The sequence below is a fragment of the Aquarana catesbeiana genome, linkage group LG07 (assembly GCF_042186555.1).
Source record: "Aquarana catesbeiana isolate 2022-GZ linkage group LG07, ASM4218655v1, whole genome shotgun sequence".
NCBI lineage: Eukaryota > Metazoa > Chordata > Amphibia > Anura > Ranidae > Aquarana > Aquarana catesbeiana.
In genome coordinates, this window is record NC_133330.1 from 11,138,965 (window position 1) to 11,154,491 (window position 15,527).

General features: G+C 44.3%; 1 protein-coding gene across 1 annotated transcript in view; it reads left to right on the forward strand.

Moving 5' to 3' along the window:
* Nucleotides 1–15,527, forward strand: part of DNAH1 (dynein axonemal heavy chain 1) — a 110,229-nt gene that overhangs the window by 22,042 nt on the left and 72,660 nt on the right. The window contains exons 16-33 of the mRNA XM_073591584.1: nt 1,020–1,102; nt 2,447–2,588; nt 2,684–2,839; nt 3,020–3,218; nt 3,972–4,225; nt 5,413–5,625; nt 5,907–6,071; nt 7,580–7,701; nt 7,788–7,893; nt 9,292–9,471; nt 9,550–9,690; nt 10,005–10,168; nt 10,272–10,385; nt 11,389–11,577; nt 11,666–11,771; nt 13,151–13,264; nt 14,192–14,341; nt 14,905–14,991. Coding sequence (XP_073447685.1) covers nt 1,020–1,102; nt 2,447–2,588; nt 2,684–2,839; nt 3,020–3,218; nt 3,972–4,225; nt 5,413–5,625; nt 5,907–6,071; nt 7,580–7,701; nt 7,788–7,893; nt 9,292–9,471; nt 9,550–9,690; nt 10,005–10,168; nt 10,272–10,385; nt 11,389–11,577; nt 11,666–11,771; nt 13,151–13,264; nt 14,192–14,341; nt 14,905–14,991 — 2,685 coding nt within the window. The remainder of the gene's footprint in view (nt 1–1,019; nt 1,103–2,446; nt 2,589–2,683; nt 2,840–3,019; nt 3,219–3,971; nt 4,226–5,412; nt 5,626–5,906; nt 6,072–7,579; nt 7,702–7,787; nt 7,894–9,291; nt 9,472–9,549; nt 9,691–10,004; nt 10,169–10,271; nt 10,386–11,388; nt 11,578–11,665; nt 11,772–13,150; nt 13,265–14,191; nt 14,342–14,904; nt 14,992–15,527) is intronic.

Here is a 15,527-nt window from a genome sequence, read left to right on the forward strand (position 1 = left end):
AATAAATACCACCAAATAAAGCTCTATCTGTCTCAATAAAATTGTAAAAATGTTGTTTGGGTACAGTGTTCTATGACCACGCCATTGTCATTCAAAATGCTACAGCTCTAAAAGCTGAAAATTGGCCTGGGCAGGAAGGGCGTAAAAGTGCCCGGTACGCAAGTATTTAAAGTACGTAACATCTTGGCCTACAGAAAGGGGACAGCGATTGCAGCCTCCCTTTGTTTCAATAAACGTTTCCAATCGTAGTGCTAGCCCCTAGAGGGCCACTGGATTTTTGGGTTCCTCTATTCCTGCACAGCCAGGCAACATTTTACAACGTTCACTTGTACACAGTAAACAGTACATGGGCTTGTTTTTGTTGTTTTATTGGGGGAAAAATAGCCTTCTGCTGTCCAGGCCCTCCAATGCGAGCCAATGTGTCCCTTAAAAGAGACTGAAGGGTTGTGGAGATTCCCTCTGTCCTTCCTCCTCTCTTCTTTAGCTCCAACCTAGAGGCAGAGCCCCCTCAGTCCTGGGGGTCCTCTACTAGGCTCCACAATGCAGCCTCAGCACTCCATCTTTCATCTGACAACAATCACCCCTACTGGCAAGGTTTCACCATATTTGGGGCTGACCCAACCACCCTGTCAGGCTTCCTGCCTGGGGATTGGCCAGATTTCCATGAATATGCAGATCCCAGCCCCTTCGTCTCCACCCACTAGCTTCCAGAAACTTCTAGCAGCTTCTAGAACCAGGGGGAGGTAGCAGAGGCTTGACCTGTAGAGCCCTCCAGCCTGACCTACATTAACCACCAACCAGTTCCCAGACTCACACACCTAGTGTGAGTCAAAATACATTTTCCTCACACTAGACTGTACACTAGGGGGTGCTACACAATGTAGTGAGTTTCCTTTGTTTCCTTTCTGCGAGTCTGGGCCTGAATTTACATTCTTAGATGGATTTTGTTACCACGACCAATAGAAATGTTGTGATATGAAGTAAGGTTGTTAATGGGGAATCTGTTCTATTCTCAACAGGAGCAAATTGGGAAAGTCATAGCTGATTATGAGGTTATCGATGAATTCCTGTTTAGCCTGTCCCAGGAAGATTTCAGCACAAAGTGAGTTTATAGATGAAGAAACATCAGCAGCTCTAACCACAATGAAACTACAAGTTCCAGCAAGCAGTAAAAGGCACATGTGGCTCCACCATGGTTGTGGCTCAGTCATTCAGGGTGTACAGATATATAATACGACCCAATGGTTGTAGACATCTGACAATCCAACCTATCTATATGGCCAAAAGTCTGACGCTTCCAAAAAATGACATTATTCAGGGGGTTTCCAGTGAAGGGTCCTGTTAATACTACAGGATACAAAGACATTGTGGACAATTGTGCTCCTCCAACCTTGCGGTAACAGTTTAGTGAAGACCCTTTTTTGTTCAACCATGACTGTGCTCCTGTGTACAAAGCCACCTCCATGAAGACATGGTTTGACCAGTTTTGTGTGTAGTAACTCAAGTGTCCTGTACAGAGCCTTGACCTCAACCCTACTGACCATCTTTGGGATGAATTGGGAATGCTAATTGCAAGCTCTTATCAAAAGAGTGGAGGCTGTTATAGCTGCAAAGGGGGGCAATCAATTTTTAATGACCATGGGAGGGGAGCAACTGCATATTAATAGTCAAGGTTTTGTAATGGGATGATGTATAGGCTTATAAAGGTCAGGTGCACAAAGCCACCTCCATAAAGACATGGTTTGACCAGTTTGGTGTGGAGGAACTTGAGTGTCCTGCACAGAGCCCTGACCTCAACCCTACTGAAAACCTTTGAGATGAATTGAAATGCTAATTGCGAGCCAGGTCTTTTTTTTTTTTTTTGATGCCCAACGTGAGGCCTGATGTGTGAGCCAGGTCTTTTTTTGTTGCCCAATGTGAGATCTGATGTGTGAGCCAGGACTTTTTTTTTGTTGCCCAAAGTGAGATCTGATGTGTGAGCCAGGACTTTTTTTTTTTGGTGCCCAATGTGAGGCATGATGTGTAAGCCAGATCTTTTTTTTGGTGCCCAATGTGAGGTCTGATGTGTGAGCCAGGTCTTTTTTTGATGTCCAATGTGAGGTCTGATGTGTGAGCCAGGTCTTTTTTTTTGGTGCCCGATGTGAGGCCTGATGTGCGAGCCAGGTCTTCTTATTCAACATCAGTACCTGACCTGACAAATAGGCACAATTTCCCACAGACACCCTCCAAAATCTTGTGGAAATCCTTCCAAAAGAGTGGAGTATGTTATAGCAGCAAAGGGTGAAAAACTCCATACTAATTGCCATGGTTTTGGAATGGGATGTCCAACAAGCTTATATAGGAGTGATGGTCAGGTGTCTACATTCTTATGGCCATATAATGTATTTATCAGTCATTTCTGACACACTGGGACTTCTCTGAGTCTTTTGCCATGTTCCATTGTTAGGTGGGCCATCATTGCTTGGCCACACAAGATTATGACCACCATGGAAACCGTCCGAGAGCAGCACTTGGAGGATGAGGAGCGCTTCCGAAAAATCCAGGTCATGGACCAGAACAATTTCTTGGAGCGTCAGGACTCCCTACAGGTCGGTTACAGATCTGCTACCAATCTGTTGGTGATATAATCCAAATGTCCCATCTATCCGCTTCCCCTGACAGTGCCAGCTCTCCTTATTTCTAGATGGTAGTGGCCGGATTCTCCACTCACACCGATATAACTCGCGCTCATGAGATCGCCAATGAAGTTCGACGAGTCCACAAGCAACTGAAGGATTCCCAGCAGTTGGCGCAAATGTACAACAACCGAGAGAGACTGTTTGGCCAGCCTGTGACCAATGTGAGTATGCCCCGTATAATACAAATGACTGCCTATAACATTCCCAGATATGTATCTGAAGGCTCCAAAATCAGAAATTAGAACTCCAGTTACATATAATGTTTTGATATAACCTCTCTTCTTTATGATTATTGTCACCTAATGCACTTTTTTCACCAATCCTTGCTGTTTACTAACCAGTATGACAAGCTTCTGAAACTGGTGAAAGACTTCCAGCCCTTCCGGGATCTCTGGACCACCGTGTCGGACTGGATACGTTGGTACGATAGCTGGATGAATGACCCTCTCACCGCCATTGATGCCGAACAGCTGGAGAAGAACGTGATGGAGTCTTATAAAAACATGCACAAATGCGTCAAACACTTCCGTGATATACCAGGTAAGTTCACGGCGTGTGAGAAAAATGGCTGCCACTCCCCAGCCTTGTGAACAAATATGTGGATGTGACTGGGGATGAGCAAAATTTAAGGAAAACTTTGGTGGTGTTTGGTGGTTTGTAAGGGTGCAATTAGCTTTAAATTGCTGCTGAGAGTTAAGGAAGCTCCTTCAAACTATCCTGGACCTGTTTCTTTTGCCAAAAAACATTAACCCTAAAGGTAATTCTAATCCTAGCCTTAACCCTAAAATAACCTTTGCGTAATCTGTCAGTCTCTAAAATTATCCTACTTGAAGATCAATGCAAGGAAGGAGCCATTATACTCACCTTTTCAAATGCCATACCTGATACCATCCTTGCATTCCAGCACTGCAGTCCAGAAGACATTTTTTTATTTGGCAGTGTTGGGTGCCTTCGTCCCCTGCCTGTGGTTCACTCCACTGACCCCTACCATACTACAGGACACAGCAGTGATGTAGAAGATGGAAGATGGAACCACATTGCATGGGGGGCACATGCATCTGACAATTTCGGATGTGTTGAATGAAAAGGAGAGTAGGAGACACAGGCCGCCAAATAGAAGACTATAATGGCTTTTCCCTTGCAGGGAACTTCAAGTCGTTTTTTTTTTTTCTTTTCTGGAGGCCAACAGGGTCTCTTTAACTGAAATTACCCGACCCATCTCTAGATATGAGAACACAGTTTTCTAAACTTCTATCTTAGCGATTCATCTGCCTGTTGTTTCTTTACCCCCAGCCTGTCAGGAAGTAGCACAGGACATCAAAGGCCGCATCGAAGAGTTTAGACCATACATCCCATTAATCCAAGGCTTGCGCAACCCCGGCATGAGGAACCGTCACTGGGAGATGCTGTCAGAGCAGATACAGATTAATGTCAAACCCAAAGCCAACCTGACCTTCACCCGCTGCCTGGAGATGAAGCTTCAAGACCATATTGAGGCCATCGCTAAAGTGGCAGAAATTGCCGGGAAGGAATTCTCTATTGAGCAGGTAAAGTACCTTATCTACCAGCTTTGTTAACTTACTTAGGCTTCGTTCCTCCTGGTCAATTTGGTACATTGGGCAGTAAGTGCTTTCCATTAAATTCTGTTAGACAATTTTGCCTCGTCCTATGGGACCAGGATGGCTTTCAGATCCATTTTAAAGGTTGTCAGCGGTCTGCCTTGTTTCTGCTTTCTTCTAACAGGTGGCACCTAGCACATTTTAATTTTGGGTATGCAGTGGTTGGGTAGACACAGGATAGGTCAGCCAACCATCGTCCCCGACTGGTGACAATACATTCTAGCTTCTGCAAACCAATGCATTTGTAGATTTCTTCATTTTTGGTAGGCTTGTCTGGCTGCATGAGTTCAGTCTTTGAGACATTTTTTTTTGTAATCTTCCAAGTTTGGCTGGCATATATGGCAGTGGAAATAACAATCATAAGGTATAGGTGCACCTTCACAGTTGTAGTGAGAGAAGGTGTAGACTAAATTCAGTGTAAACGCTGGAACATTACTGAAACAAGCTGCCTTGCCAGTACCGCACTGGACATCTTTCTTCTTCTCGATCAAGCACTAGCTTTGTTAAAGAACACCTGTATGCCTAAGCACACTGGTGGCAGTTATCATCAAGACATATAGTACAATCTACTTACTCATATCTTGTTCCTGGTGAACCGGTGACATCAGTATGATGAGGTTTGCCAACAGTGAGGAGATTGTTCAAGCTGGTCTTGTATCCATGACAATATGGGTCGTCAAAATCATCACATTTCCAGGTTATCTAATGCTATATAAAACTGTGGACCTGCTAGAGTAGATAGTAGAAGACTTCAGATGTTTTATAGGTTTCTGTGATGATCAAGGACATGCCATTGACTTTAGGCTGCTGGGGCCCAAGGGTCATACAATAGGCACCAAACGGTCAAAGTTTGGACATTGGGGATGTAATGGGACATAGATCTTTCCAGGGACGTGTCATTGACTACTGGCTGCTGGAGCTCAAGGACCATACAATAGGCATCAAGGGTTACATGTTAGGTATTAGGAATGCAATGTGGCTTAGATCTTCCCAACATAGCTTCCTAAGAAATCAACTACAGCAAGTTTTCCAGCATGGTTGCCTCTGCTATCTATAGATGACAGGTACACTTTTTGGAATGATCCACTCATCGGTTTCTTTTTCCTGTCCCACAGGCTCTGGATAAGATGGAGGGCGAGTGGGCCTCGGTATTGTTCACTGTCTTACCATATAAAGAGACGGGAACCTTCATACTGAAGAGCCCTGAGGAGGCCAGCCAGCTCCTGGATGACCATATTGTGATGACACAGAGCATGTCCTTCTCACCATACAAAAAGCCTTTTGAGGAACGGATCAGCACATGGGAGAGCAAACTTCGTTTGACACAGGTACTGAAAGAAGAATCCTAGTAAATGCTAATTGCAGTTGAGTCCATAGCATAACATAATCTTAACAATTTAGTAATTCCACAAAAACAAAAGCTGTTTCTGTAAAAGTTGGGTCATTTTGGCTTTAACAATGCTCACAGGCATATGGAAGAATTCAAACAAAAGCTTTATTATTTATGTAATTTTTAGACCAAACACAGACCCATATGTCCAGTGCTTGACTAAAGGAATGTACAGGAATAAATATCTTGATCCAAATTCCTCTATTTTTCTATCACCAGGACGTACTGGAAGAGTGGCTGACCTGCCAGCGCTCCTGGCTCTACCTGGAACCCATATTCAGCTCCGAGGACATCAACCGTCAACTGCCGGTGGAGAGCAAACGTTACCAGACCATGGAGAGGACCTGGAGGAAGATCATGCGGAACGCCGAGGAGAACAAACAGGTCAGATGATACTTAGTAACTTGGCTGCCCACCCTTGTGGCAATTGTGCCCTTCCTTATGTATAAACTGTGAGTGTTTAAAGGGAAACTATAATGTATTTGCAGTAACTTTCCATTTTGAGTAACTTTTACCTGTTTGTGTTTATGCTGACTCCATTGAACTAGCAGGGGCCCTTGACTAAAAGCAACCCAGGGCCCAAGGTACAATTAATCCACCACACCTTAAGCCTCTAACCCTAGCCCCTAACCCTTTCTTTATTCCTAATCTCCAACCCCAAGCCTTCAGAAATGCTTAAAGAACCCATGTCAGAAATAAAAAATTGTTTTGGGTATATGCTGACTCTTACACATAATTCCATTCAGCTGGCAGGGGCCCTTGACTGAAAGCAACCCGAGGCCAAGGTACAATTAATCCAGAACATCCTAACCCATCTAACCTTAACCTCCAACCCTAACCCTTCAGAAATGCTTCAAGAACCCATATCAGAAGTAAAATTTAGATACAAATATATGCTGGCTCTTATGCATGATCCCTTTGAACTGTCAGGGGCCCTTGACTGAAAGAAACCTGGGGCCCAAGGTGCAACTAATGCACGGCACCCTAACCATCTAACCCAAACCCCTAACCCGTTCTCTAACTTCAACTCCCAACCCTAACCCTTAAGAAGTGCTTTAAGAACTAATTTCAGAAGTAAAACATTGCTGTGTGTGTATGGTGACTCCTACGAATTATTCTATTAAACTGGTGGGGGCCCTTGACTGAAAGCAACTTAGGGCCCAAGGTTCAATTAATTCACCGCACCCTAACCCTGTAATCCTTTCTTTATCCTTAACCCTTAACCCCCAAACCTAACTCTTCAGAAATGCTTCAAGAACCCACATTAGAAAGAAACCCTTGACTGAAAAGCAACTCAGGGCCCATGGTACAATTAACCAACACACCCTAACTCTTCTAACCATAACCCCCAAACCTAACCCTTCACAAATTCTTCAGAAACCCATATCAGAAGTAAAACATAGATGCAAATGTGTGCCAAGTCTTATGCATGATTCCACTCAACTGCCAAAGGACCTTTGACTAAGAGCAACCTGAAGCCAAAGAACAATTGATACACCACCCTGTTCAGAAATTCTTTAAGAACCCATATCAGAAGTAAAACATAGATGTGTGTGTATTCTGACTATTAAGTAGGGGTTGGCAAACTGTGGCCCTCCAGCAGTTGCAGAATTTCAAGTCTCATCATGCTTCTGGGAGTCATGCTTGTGGCTGTCAGTCTTGCAATGCCTCATGGGACATGTAGTTCCACAACAGCTGGAGTGTTCAAATTTGCCCACCCCTTTGTTAAGCATGATTCCATTAAACCAGCAGGGGCTCTTGACTGAAAATGAATCTATTGCCATTCTGCTGATATTATGGGCGGTGTGTGATGGGTGTCTATGCTTAGTTTGTGATCTGGCAAAAAAGCTTTGGCTGAGTTTCTGAGTAGTAATCTAAGTTTTGTTGTGCAGGTGATCTCCCTCTGCCCAGACCCACGTCTCCTGGAGAGCCTGCGGGAATGTAACAAGCTGCTAGAACTGGTACAGAAAGGGCTCAGCGAATATCTGGAAACCAAGCGAGGTGCCTTCCCCAGGTACCCACCACCGAGCGGCACATACCACAAACTTCCATTTTTTACTAATCTATCTAAAGATAACAGTGATACCTTCACCCTTACAGGTTTTATTTCCTGTCTGATGATGAACTTCTGGAAATACTCTCACAGACAAAGGACCCCACCGCTGTGCAGCCGCACTTACGCAAGTGTTTTGAAAACGTAGCGCGGGTGAGACTTTGGCATCAATTTAAGATAGTATATGTGGTGTAATAAAGTGCAAAGCACCCACAGCTACCATTTAGAAAATGCCATTATTTTTTCTGATTCCTCTAAAACGATGAATGGTGAAATCTTATTGGCCACTATTGATTGCTGTACTTCACACATAAACCACTTTCCCCCATTGGGGTCATTTGTTACCAGACGTAATTATGGTGGTCACAATCTTGTGTGGCCAAGCAATGATGGCCCACCTTACAATGGAAGATGGCAAAAGACTCAGCGAGATATTAGTGTTTCAGATGGGACTGATAAATATACTATATGGAGTTGGCCCCACTTTGTGGCTTTAACATCCTCCACTATTTTAGGAAGATTTCCATAAGATTTTGGAGCATGTTTGTGGGAATTTGTGCCCATTTGTGAGGTCAGGTACTGATGTTGGATGAGAACTGGTTTAGAATCGGCGTTCCAATTAATCCCAAAGATGTTTAGTAGAGTTGGGGTTAGGACTCTGTGCAGGACACTCAAGTTCCTCCACACCAAAATAATGTCTTTTTGGAGCTGACTCTGTTCACTTGACCATCCCAGCTCTACGAGCTTGTACGTAAACCCATTCCAAAACTATGGCCATTAATATGGAGTTGCTCCCCCCCTCCCATATGGTCATTAACAATGGAGCTGCCCTTTGCAGCTATACCATCCTGGAAAAAACATACAATCAGCACTCCAATTCATCCCAAAGGTGTTAAGTAGGGTTGAGGTCAGGGCTCTGTGCAGGACACTGATGTTACTCCACACCAAATTTGTCAAAGCATGTCTTTATGGAGCTGGCTTTGTACACAGGGGCATGATCATAGGAACCTTCCCTAAACTGTTACCACAAAGTTGGAAGCGAACAGTGGTCTTCATGGTACTCTTAACTGGAAACACCTGAACCCCATGATTCGAAGGGGATTCCACATACATTTGGCCATATAGTGTAGAAAAGCACACTCTAGATCAGGGGTCTCCAAACTTTCTAAACTAAGGGCCAGTTTACTGTTCTACAGATTTTAGGGGGCCCAATTGTGGCCAGTGGCTGTAGAAAATGTCCTGGTATCAGTGGTAAGTAAACAATGTCTCAAGGTTGGTAGTCAGTGGGAGTAAAACAATTACATAGCTCTTGCGGTCAAAAGGAGGAATATTGCCCCATTTTTGCTTGTAGTTGGAGGAATACTTGGTATCAATGGGGTGGATAGTGCCGCATTATTACCGCAGTTTAAATAGCAGGAATTTTGGCCCACTGTTAGTGCCTAGTCAAAAGAATTGTGCCTTGTAATAGTGGGAGGAATAGTGCCTCAAGGGCCAGAAAAATGCAAGCATCCGGTCCTGTTATAAACACAATATGTTTTCTTGTCCTTCCAGCTTCAATTCCAGCCAGATCTTCAGATCACCCACATGTACTCTGCGGAGGGTGAGGAGGTCCAGATGTCAACTCCCATTTATCCCACCGGAAATGTGGAGGACTGGTTACTGGAGGTGGAGAAGGTCATGAAGGGCAGTGTGCGGGAACACATTCAAAGAGCCATAAAGGCCTATCCAGAGGTAAGTTGGCGTTACCTTCCCCTGACACCTAATTGTTGTCACTTCTTCATCAGTTTATTCTCATCCTTTTCTTCTCAGACGCTGCGAACAGAATGGGTGAAGAACTGGCCAGGCCAGGTTGTCATAGCTGGATGTCAAACATTTTGGACAAAAGATGTGTCTGAGGCTCTGGAGGCTGGAGACCTAAGCACCCGCCTCTTCCCGCAGCTAGAGGCTCAGGTAGGTGACTTCCCACAGGATAGAGGGGGGCAGTTAGAACATCTGACAGTTTTTATTGCATGTGGAAAGATTCCCTTTAAGATCCTGTGAATGCATCAGGACACGAAGGGAGGACAAACCTTCCCAACAGACACAATGAGGCTTCAGCCCTTCTCCACTCCATACAATGGAGATCTTCTCCAATATAAAACTTTTAAAAAAAGTGAAGGGACCCCTAAATTCACCTACTGTAACTTTATGACTTCCTCTTAGTTTTGCATATTTTGACACACTTTAATATTGGACATCTTCTGTACGTATTTCTCAACCCGTAGCTCAGTGACCTGGTCGCTTTGGTGCGTGGAAAGTTATCTCGCATGCAGCGCAACATTCTTTCTGCTCTGATCGTAATTGAAGTCCATGCTAAAGATGTCTCTGCCCGTCTGATTGAAGAGAACGTCAGCGGTGTTAACGATTTTGAGTGGATATCTCAGCTAAGGTATATAGCTGTTACTAACATGGTCACCACTCACCAGAAGACAATTGCTATCTGTCCAGTTCCTCTGATCTTAAATAAATAAAATGAACCATATATTTCTCAGGTATTACTGGAACCGAGAAGATCTATATGTGAGAGCTGTCAATGCCGAATTCTTGTACGGCTACGAATACCTGGGGAACACGGGCCGATTGGTCATAACGCCTCTGACGGACAGGTGGGCACATGGTCTACTGTAAAATGAATACTAAGGTCATTAGTATGGTCTGAAATTATGGTGATGGAGCGCTGAGCTCCAAGCTTGGTGGAGTTTCTAAAAAAATCAAACGTTTGATGTAGTGTGGCAGCTCTTTATGACCTGGTGGAGCCCCAATGGGGTCCCTGGGAGAATCATCTTGTAGAGATTAAAAAGATATAAGCAACAAGCTGTAGTGATTGGTCCATATATACATTTTTATTTGTCTTAACAAAAAAAAAAAAAGAGTCCACCAAGGCATCCCAGACAATTGAGCAAGCTCCTAATCAAAGCTTATGAAGGTTTAACATCCAAGATTACTTACCCATCTGCTCACGCAATGAATCTAAGCCCTGATAAAAGGGGAGTCTTTGCATAACCATCCCCAACGAAACATGTCAACTTTTGATAGACCCTTTTATTGTGACAAAGCAAAATCCATATCTGGAACGATTCATATGGCTTAATATGCTCATTTTTTCACTCCATACCAATGGTCTCCAATCTGTGGCCTGCGGGCCAGGTGCGGCCATTAACTTGCCTTTATCTGGCTCTTGGCACTATTTCTCACACTGAAACGAGGCACTGTTCCTCCTTCTGACACCAACAATGCTGTACTATTCCTCCCACTGACACCAATGATGGAGCATACATTTTTCCTATGACACCATTGGTGGGGCACTATTCTATCCACTAACACCAACGATGGGGCACTCCCACTGACACCAATGGTGGGCGAACTATTCAACTAATACCAATGATGGGGCACTATTCCCTCTACTCCTAACCACAGGGGTGCTGTGTAATTGTTTCACTCCCACTCACCACCAAGCCTGAGGCATTATTTACTCCCACTGGCCACAGACCAGCCCAACTAAAGTCTGAAGGACATAAAACTGGCCCTTTGTTTGGAAAGTTTGGAGACCCCTGCTCTATACAATCTGTATAATGTAAATTTGTTCTATTCTTTGTACTGGGAACTTAGGTGTTACCTTACCCTGACGGGGGCTCTACATCTAAAGTTTGGAGGTGCCCCTGCTGGGCCTGCTGGCACAGGGAAAACGGAGACCACAAAGGACCTGGGTAAAGCTCTGGCAATTCAGACTGTTGTCTTCAACTGCTCTGACCAGCTAGACTTCATGGCTATGGGCAAATTCTTCAAAGGTCTGGCCAGGTGAGTGAACAATGTCTGCATTTTATAGACGTTTTCTAGATGGACCGTATTTGAGTGGTCAATTTGTTTTTCTGATGGCTCTGTACAGCTCTGGCGCCTGGGCATGCTTTGATGAATTTAACCGTATTGACATCGAGGTCTTGTCTGTGGTGGCCCAACAAATCACCACCATCCAGAAGGCTCAGCAGCAGAGAGTGAGTTACTGGGCCTTCATTTCCAGCCTTTCTTCGTTTTTCTGTTTTCCTTCTTCTGATTCCTCCTGGTTTCTATTCATTATATTTTCATCCTTCACAAACTTTTAACAATTGTCTTACTGCTTTAATTTTTGCTCTTTCACTCCACGCATCGCCTTCTCCAATACTCATTAAGGACAGAGGCTGGAGACCCTCAAATCATCCTTTATTTTCCAGAAGTCAACTTGCTACCAACTGTCCACCCAGAGCCATTGGTTTGTAATCAAGACAAAACCTAAATATAGAGCCATTTATCTAATTGTCCATCCAGAGCCTCTGGTTTATAGACTGGATACATCCTAAATATAGAGCCATTTATCCAACTGTCCATCCAGAGCCTCTGGTTTATAGACCGGATACATCCTAAATATAGAGCCATTTATCTAACTGTCCATCCAGAACCTCTGGTTTATAGACCAGATACTTCCTAAATATAAAACCATTTATCCAACTGTCCATCGAGAGCCTTTGTTTTTTTTAGAATGGATACATCCAAAATATAGAGCCATTTATCCAACTGCCCATCCAGAGCCCCTGGTTTATGGACCAGATACTTCCTAAATATAGAACCATTTATCCAACTGCCCATCCAGAGCATCTAGTTTATAGACCAGATATATCCTAAATATAGAGCCATTTATCCAACTGTCCATCCAGAGCAGGGTTGTTTTTAACACAGGGCAAAAGGGGCAGCTGCCCCAGGCCCGGTCATTATTGTGGGGCCCAAAGCAGCTGCACCTTGCGCCTGCACTGCCTCAAATAGTTGATAAGTGGATTCAGGAGGGCCCAAGAAAATGTTTGCCCAGGGTCCAATTAATATTAAAGACGGTCCTGATCCAGAGCCTCTGGTTTATAGACCAGATACATCCTAAATATAGGACCATTTATCCAACTGTCCATCCAGAGCCTCTGGTTTATAGACAAGATACATCCTAAAAATAGAGCCATGTTTTCAACTGTCCATCCAGAGCCTCTGGTTTATAGACAAGATACATCCTAAACCATGTATCCAACTGTCCATCCAGAACAAGGCTGTTTGTAACATAGGGCAAAAGGGGCAGCTGTCCCAGGCCCGGTCATTATTGCGGGGCCCAAAGCTGCTGCACCTTGAGCACGCACTGCCTCAAATAGTTGATAAGTATATTCAAGAGGGCCCAAGAAAATGTTTGCCCAGGGGCCAATCAATATTAAAGACGGTCCTGATCCAGAGCCTCTGGTTTATAGACCATTTAGCCAACTGTCCAGCTACATTTCTTTCATTTCCCATATCATATACACTCCTCTCTATTCCCCTACATTGTCTTCCTCCTTATACTTCTTGGTCTCTATTGTCACATTAGGTTGATCGTTTCATGTTTGAAGGAACCGAGATCCCGTTGGTGTCTACTTGTGCCGTTTTTATCACCATGAACCCTGGTTATGCGGGCCGTACAGAACTACCTGATAACCTTAAGGTGAGGTTGGTTTACAGCCAATGGTTCTGGTCTGGGACCCAATAAGAGGGGAAATCTTCCAATGGTGACACCTGTTATGGTGACAATTAAGAGAGGAACTCCCCCTCACTTTGAAGAGACTTGAGATGAAAAAGCCAACATGTTTTGGGGGCACAAAGCTCCCCTTTATCAGGGCTAAAAAAACGTGATGAAGAGTAAGTTTTAGACCCTTGAAATGCATTGGCTATTTCTTCTTTCTGACCTTTCCTCTTTAAAGGACTCAGTCTAGATTTGTAGCGCTCTCATCCCTTGCATAGTCATTATACTACTCTATGGACCCTCAGAGAGACCCCGGTTGACAGAGCGTTTTCTCTAATGCCGCGTACACACGGTCGGACTTTTCGTCTACAAAAGTCCAACGGACGCCGACGGACTAAAGCTGGCTGGTAATCCGATCATGTGTGGGCTTCTCCGGACTTTCAGCAGACTTTTTCAGCCTCAAATCTGACGGACTTTAGATTTGAAACATGCTTCAAATCTTTACGTCGTAACTACGACGGACCCCGAAATCCGCTCGTCTGTGTGCTAGTCCGACGGACAAAAACCCATGCTAGGGCAGCTATTGGCTACTGGCTATGAACTTCCTTATTTTAGTCCGGTGTACGTCATCACGTACGAATCCGTCGGACTTTTGTGTGGTCATGTGTAGGCAAGTCCGTTCGTTAGAAAGTCTGCTGCAAGTCCGTCGAAAGTCCGCCGGAAGTCTGTCGGACAGGCTGTCGGACTTTTGTAGACGAAAAGTCCGACCGTGTGTACGCGGCATAAGAGTTGAATTTCTCCTATTCTTGGGTCCACCAACACGTCTTTTGTTGAATCATAATCTGATGAAATTTTTTTGCTCTTCTGCTCAGGACCAGCTTGCATCTCACAATCTCCTCCCCTCTTTAGGCTCTCTTCCGTCCCGTTGCAATGATGGTGCCGGATTACGCCATGATCGCGGAGATCTCTCTTTATTCCTTCGGCTTCGATAATGCCAAAATTCTGGCCAAAAAAATCACCACGACTTTTAAACTGTCCTCTGAACAACTCAGTTCCCAGGTAAGACACAGCTCTGCCATTACCATTTCATGATCACTGGGGGGAGGGGAGACTGAGGAAATGCTTTCTCCTCCTTGTTACAATGTACAGTCTGATCACTGGGGGGAGGGGAGACAGAGGAAACGCCTCCTCCCCCTTCTACAAAGATACAATCTATAGTCTGATCACTGGGAGAGGGGAGACTAAGGAAATGCTTCCTCCTGCCTGATACAAAGTTACAATGTACAGCCTGATCACTGGGGGGGGGGGGGGGAGACTGAGGAAATTCTTCCTCCTTCCTGATACAAAGTTACAATGTACAGTCTGATCACTGGGGGAGGGGAGACTGGGGAAATGCTTCCTCCTGCCTGCAGCAGACTGATGGCATCATCTCAGCCTAGGTAATGTCATTGACTGGAGCTCAAGGATAGTTTTTAATGATAAAAGGTGGAGCTTTTGTGAATAATGATACTGTTGCTATATATTGCCATGTGTCAGGGATTTATTCATGCAGATTTAAAAGGTTACTGAGAGGTCCACTTTAATTTGCCCAGCCCGGCTCATGCCTCTATTTTGTCTCCTAGGATCACTATGATTTCGGAATGAGAGCCGTTAAGACCGTCATATCTGCTGCTGGAAACCTAAAGAGAGAAAACCCATCTATGAATGAGGTGAGCAATTAAAAACTTCCTTGGTAGCTGAGGCTTCAAGTGTTGGGGTACCCAAGTCCTTCTCAGTCAACCAAGACTGACCTCTCGCTCCCATGCCACATGTTTTTGAGAGGCACAAAGCCGGTTCTCCATGTAGTTGCCTCTACACAGAGAATACAGTGCAATGTGTCCTGAAGACTTTGAAGACTGGAAATCTTCAGTCTCATCATGCCTTGCCAGCTGCTGTGCAACAATAAGGGGTCTATGTATTAAACAATTTAATTGGAGACTGTCAAAAGCATTTAATGCCTGGACATAACAAATTCTGGCTGTATTTTGCTTAATACAATGGTTTCCTATGTTCATGAGCTCCATCTAGTGGCCATAATATACATATTTTCCTGAAATTTCTCAATCAGGCAAATAACGCATTATGGCCACTAGATGGAGCAGCTGCTCATAAGGTAATCAACATATTAAGCAAAATTCAAAATGCATCCAGTCTAGGCAAATGCTTGTGACATTTGTACAATTATTTTTTTATACATGGACCGCCA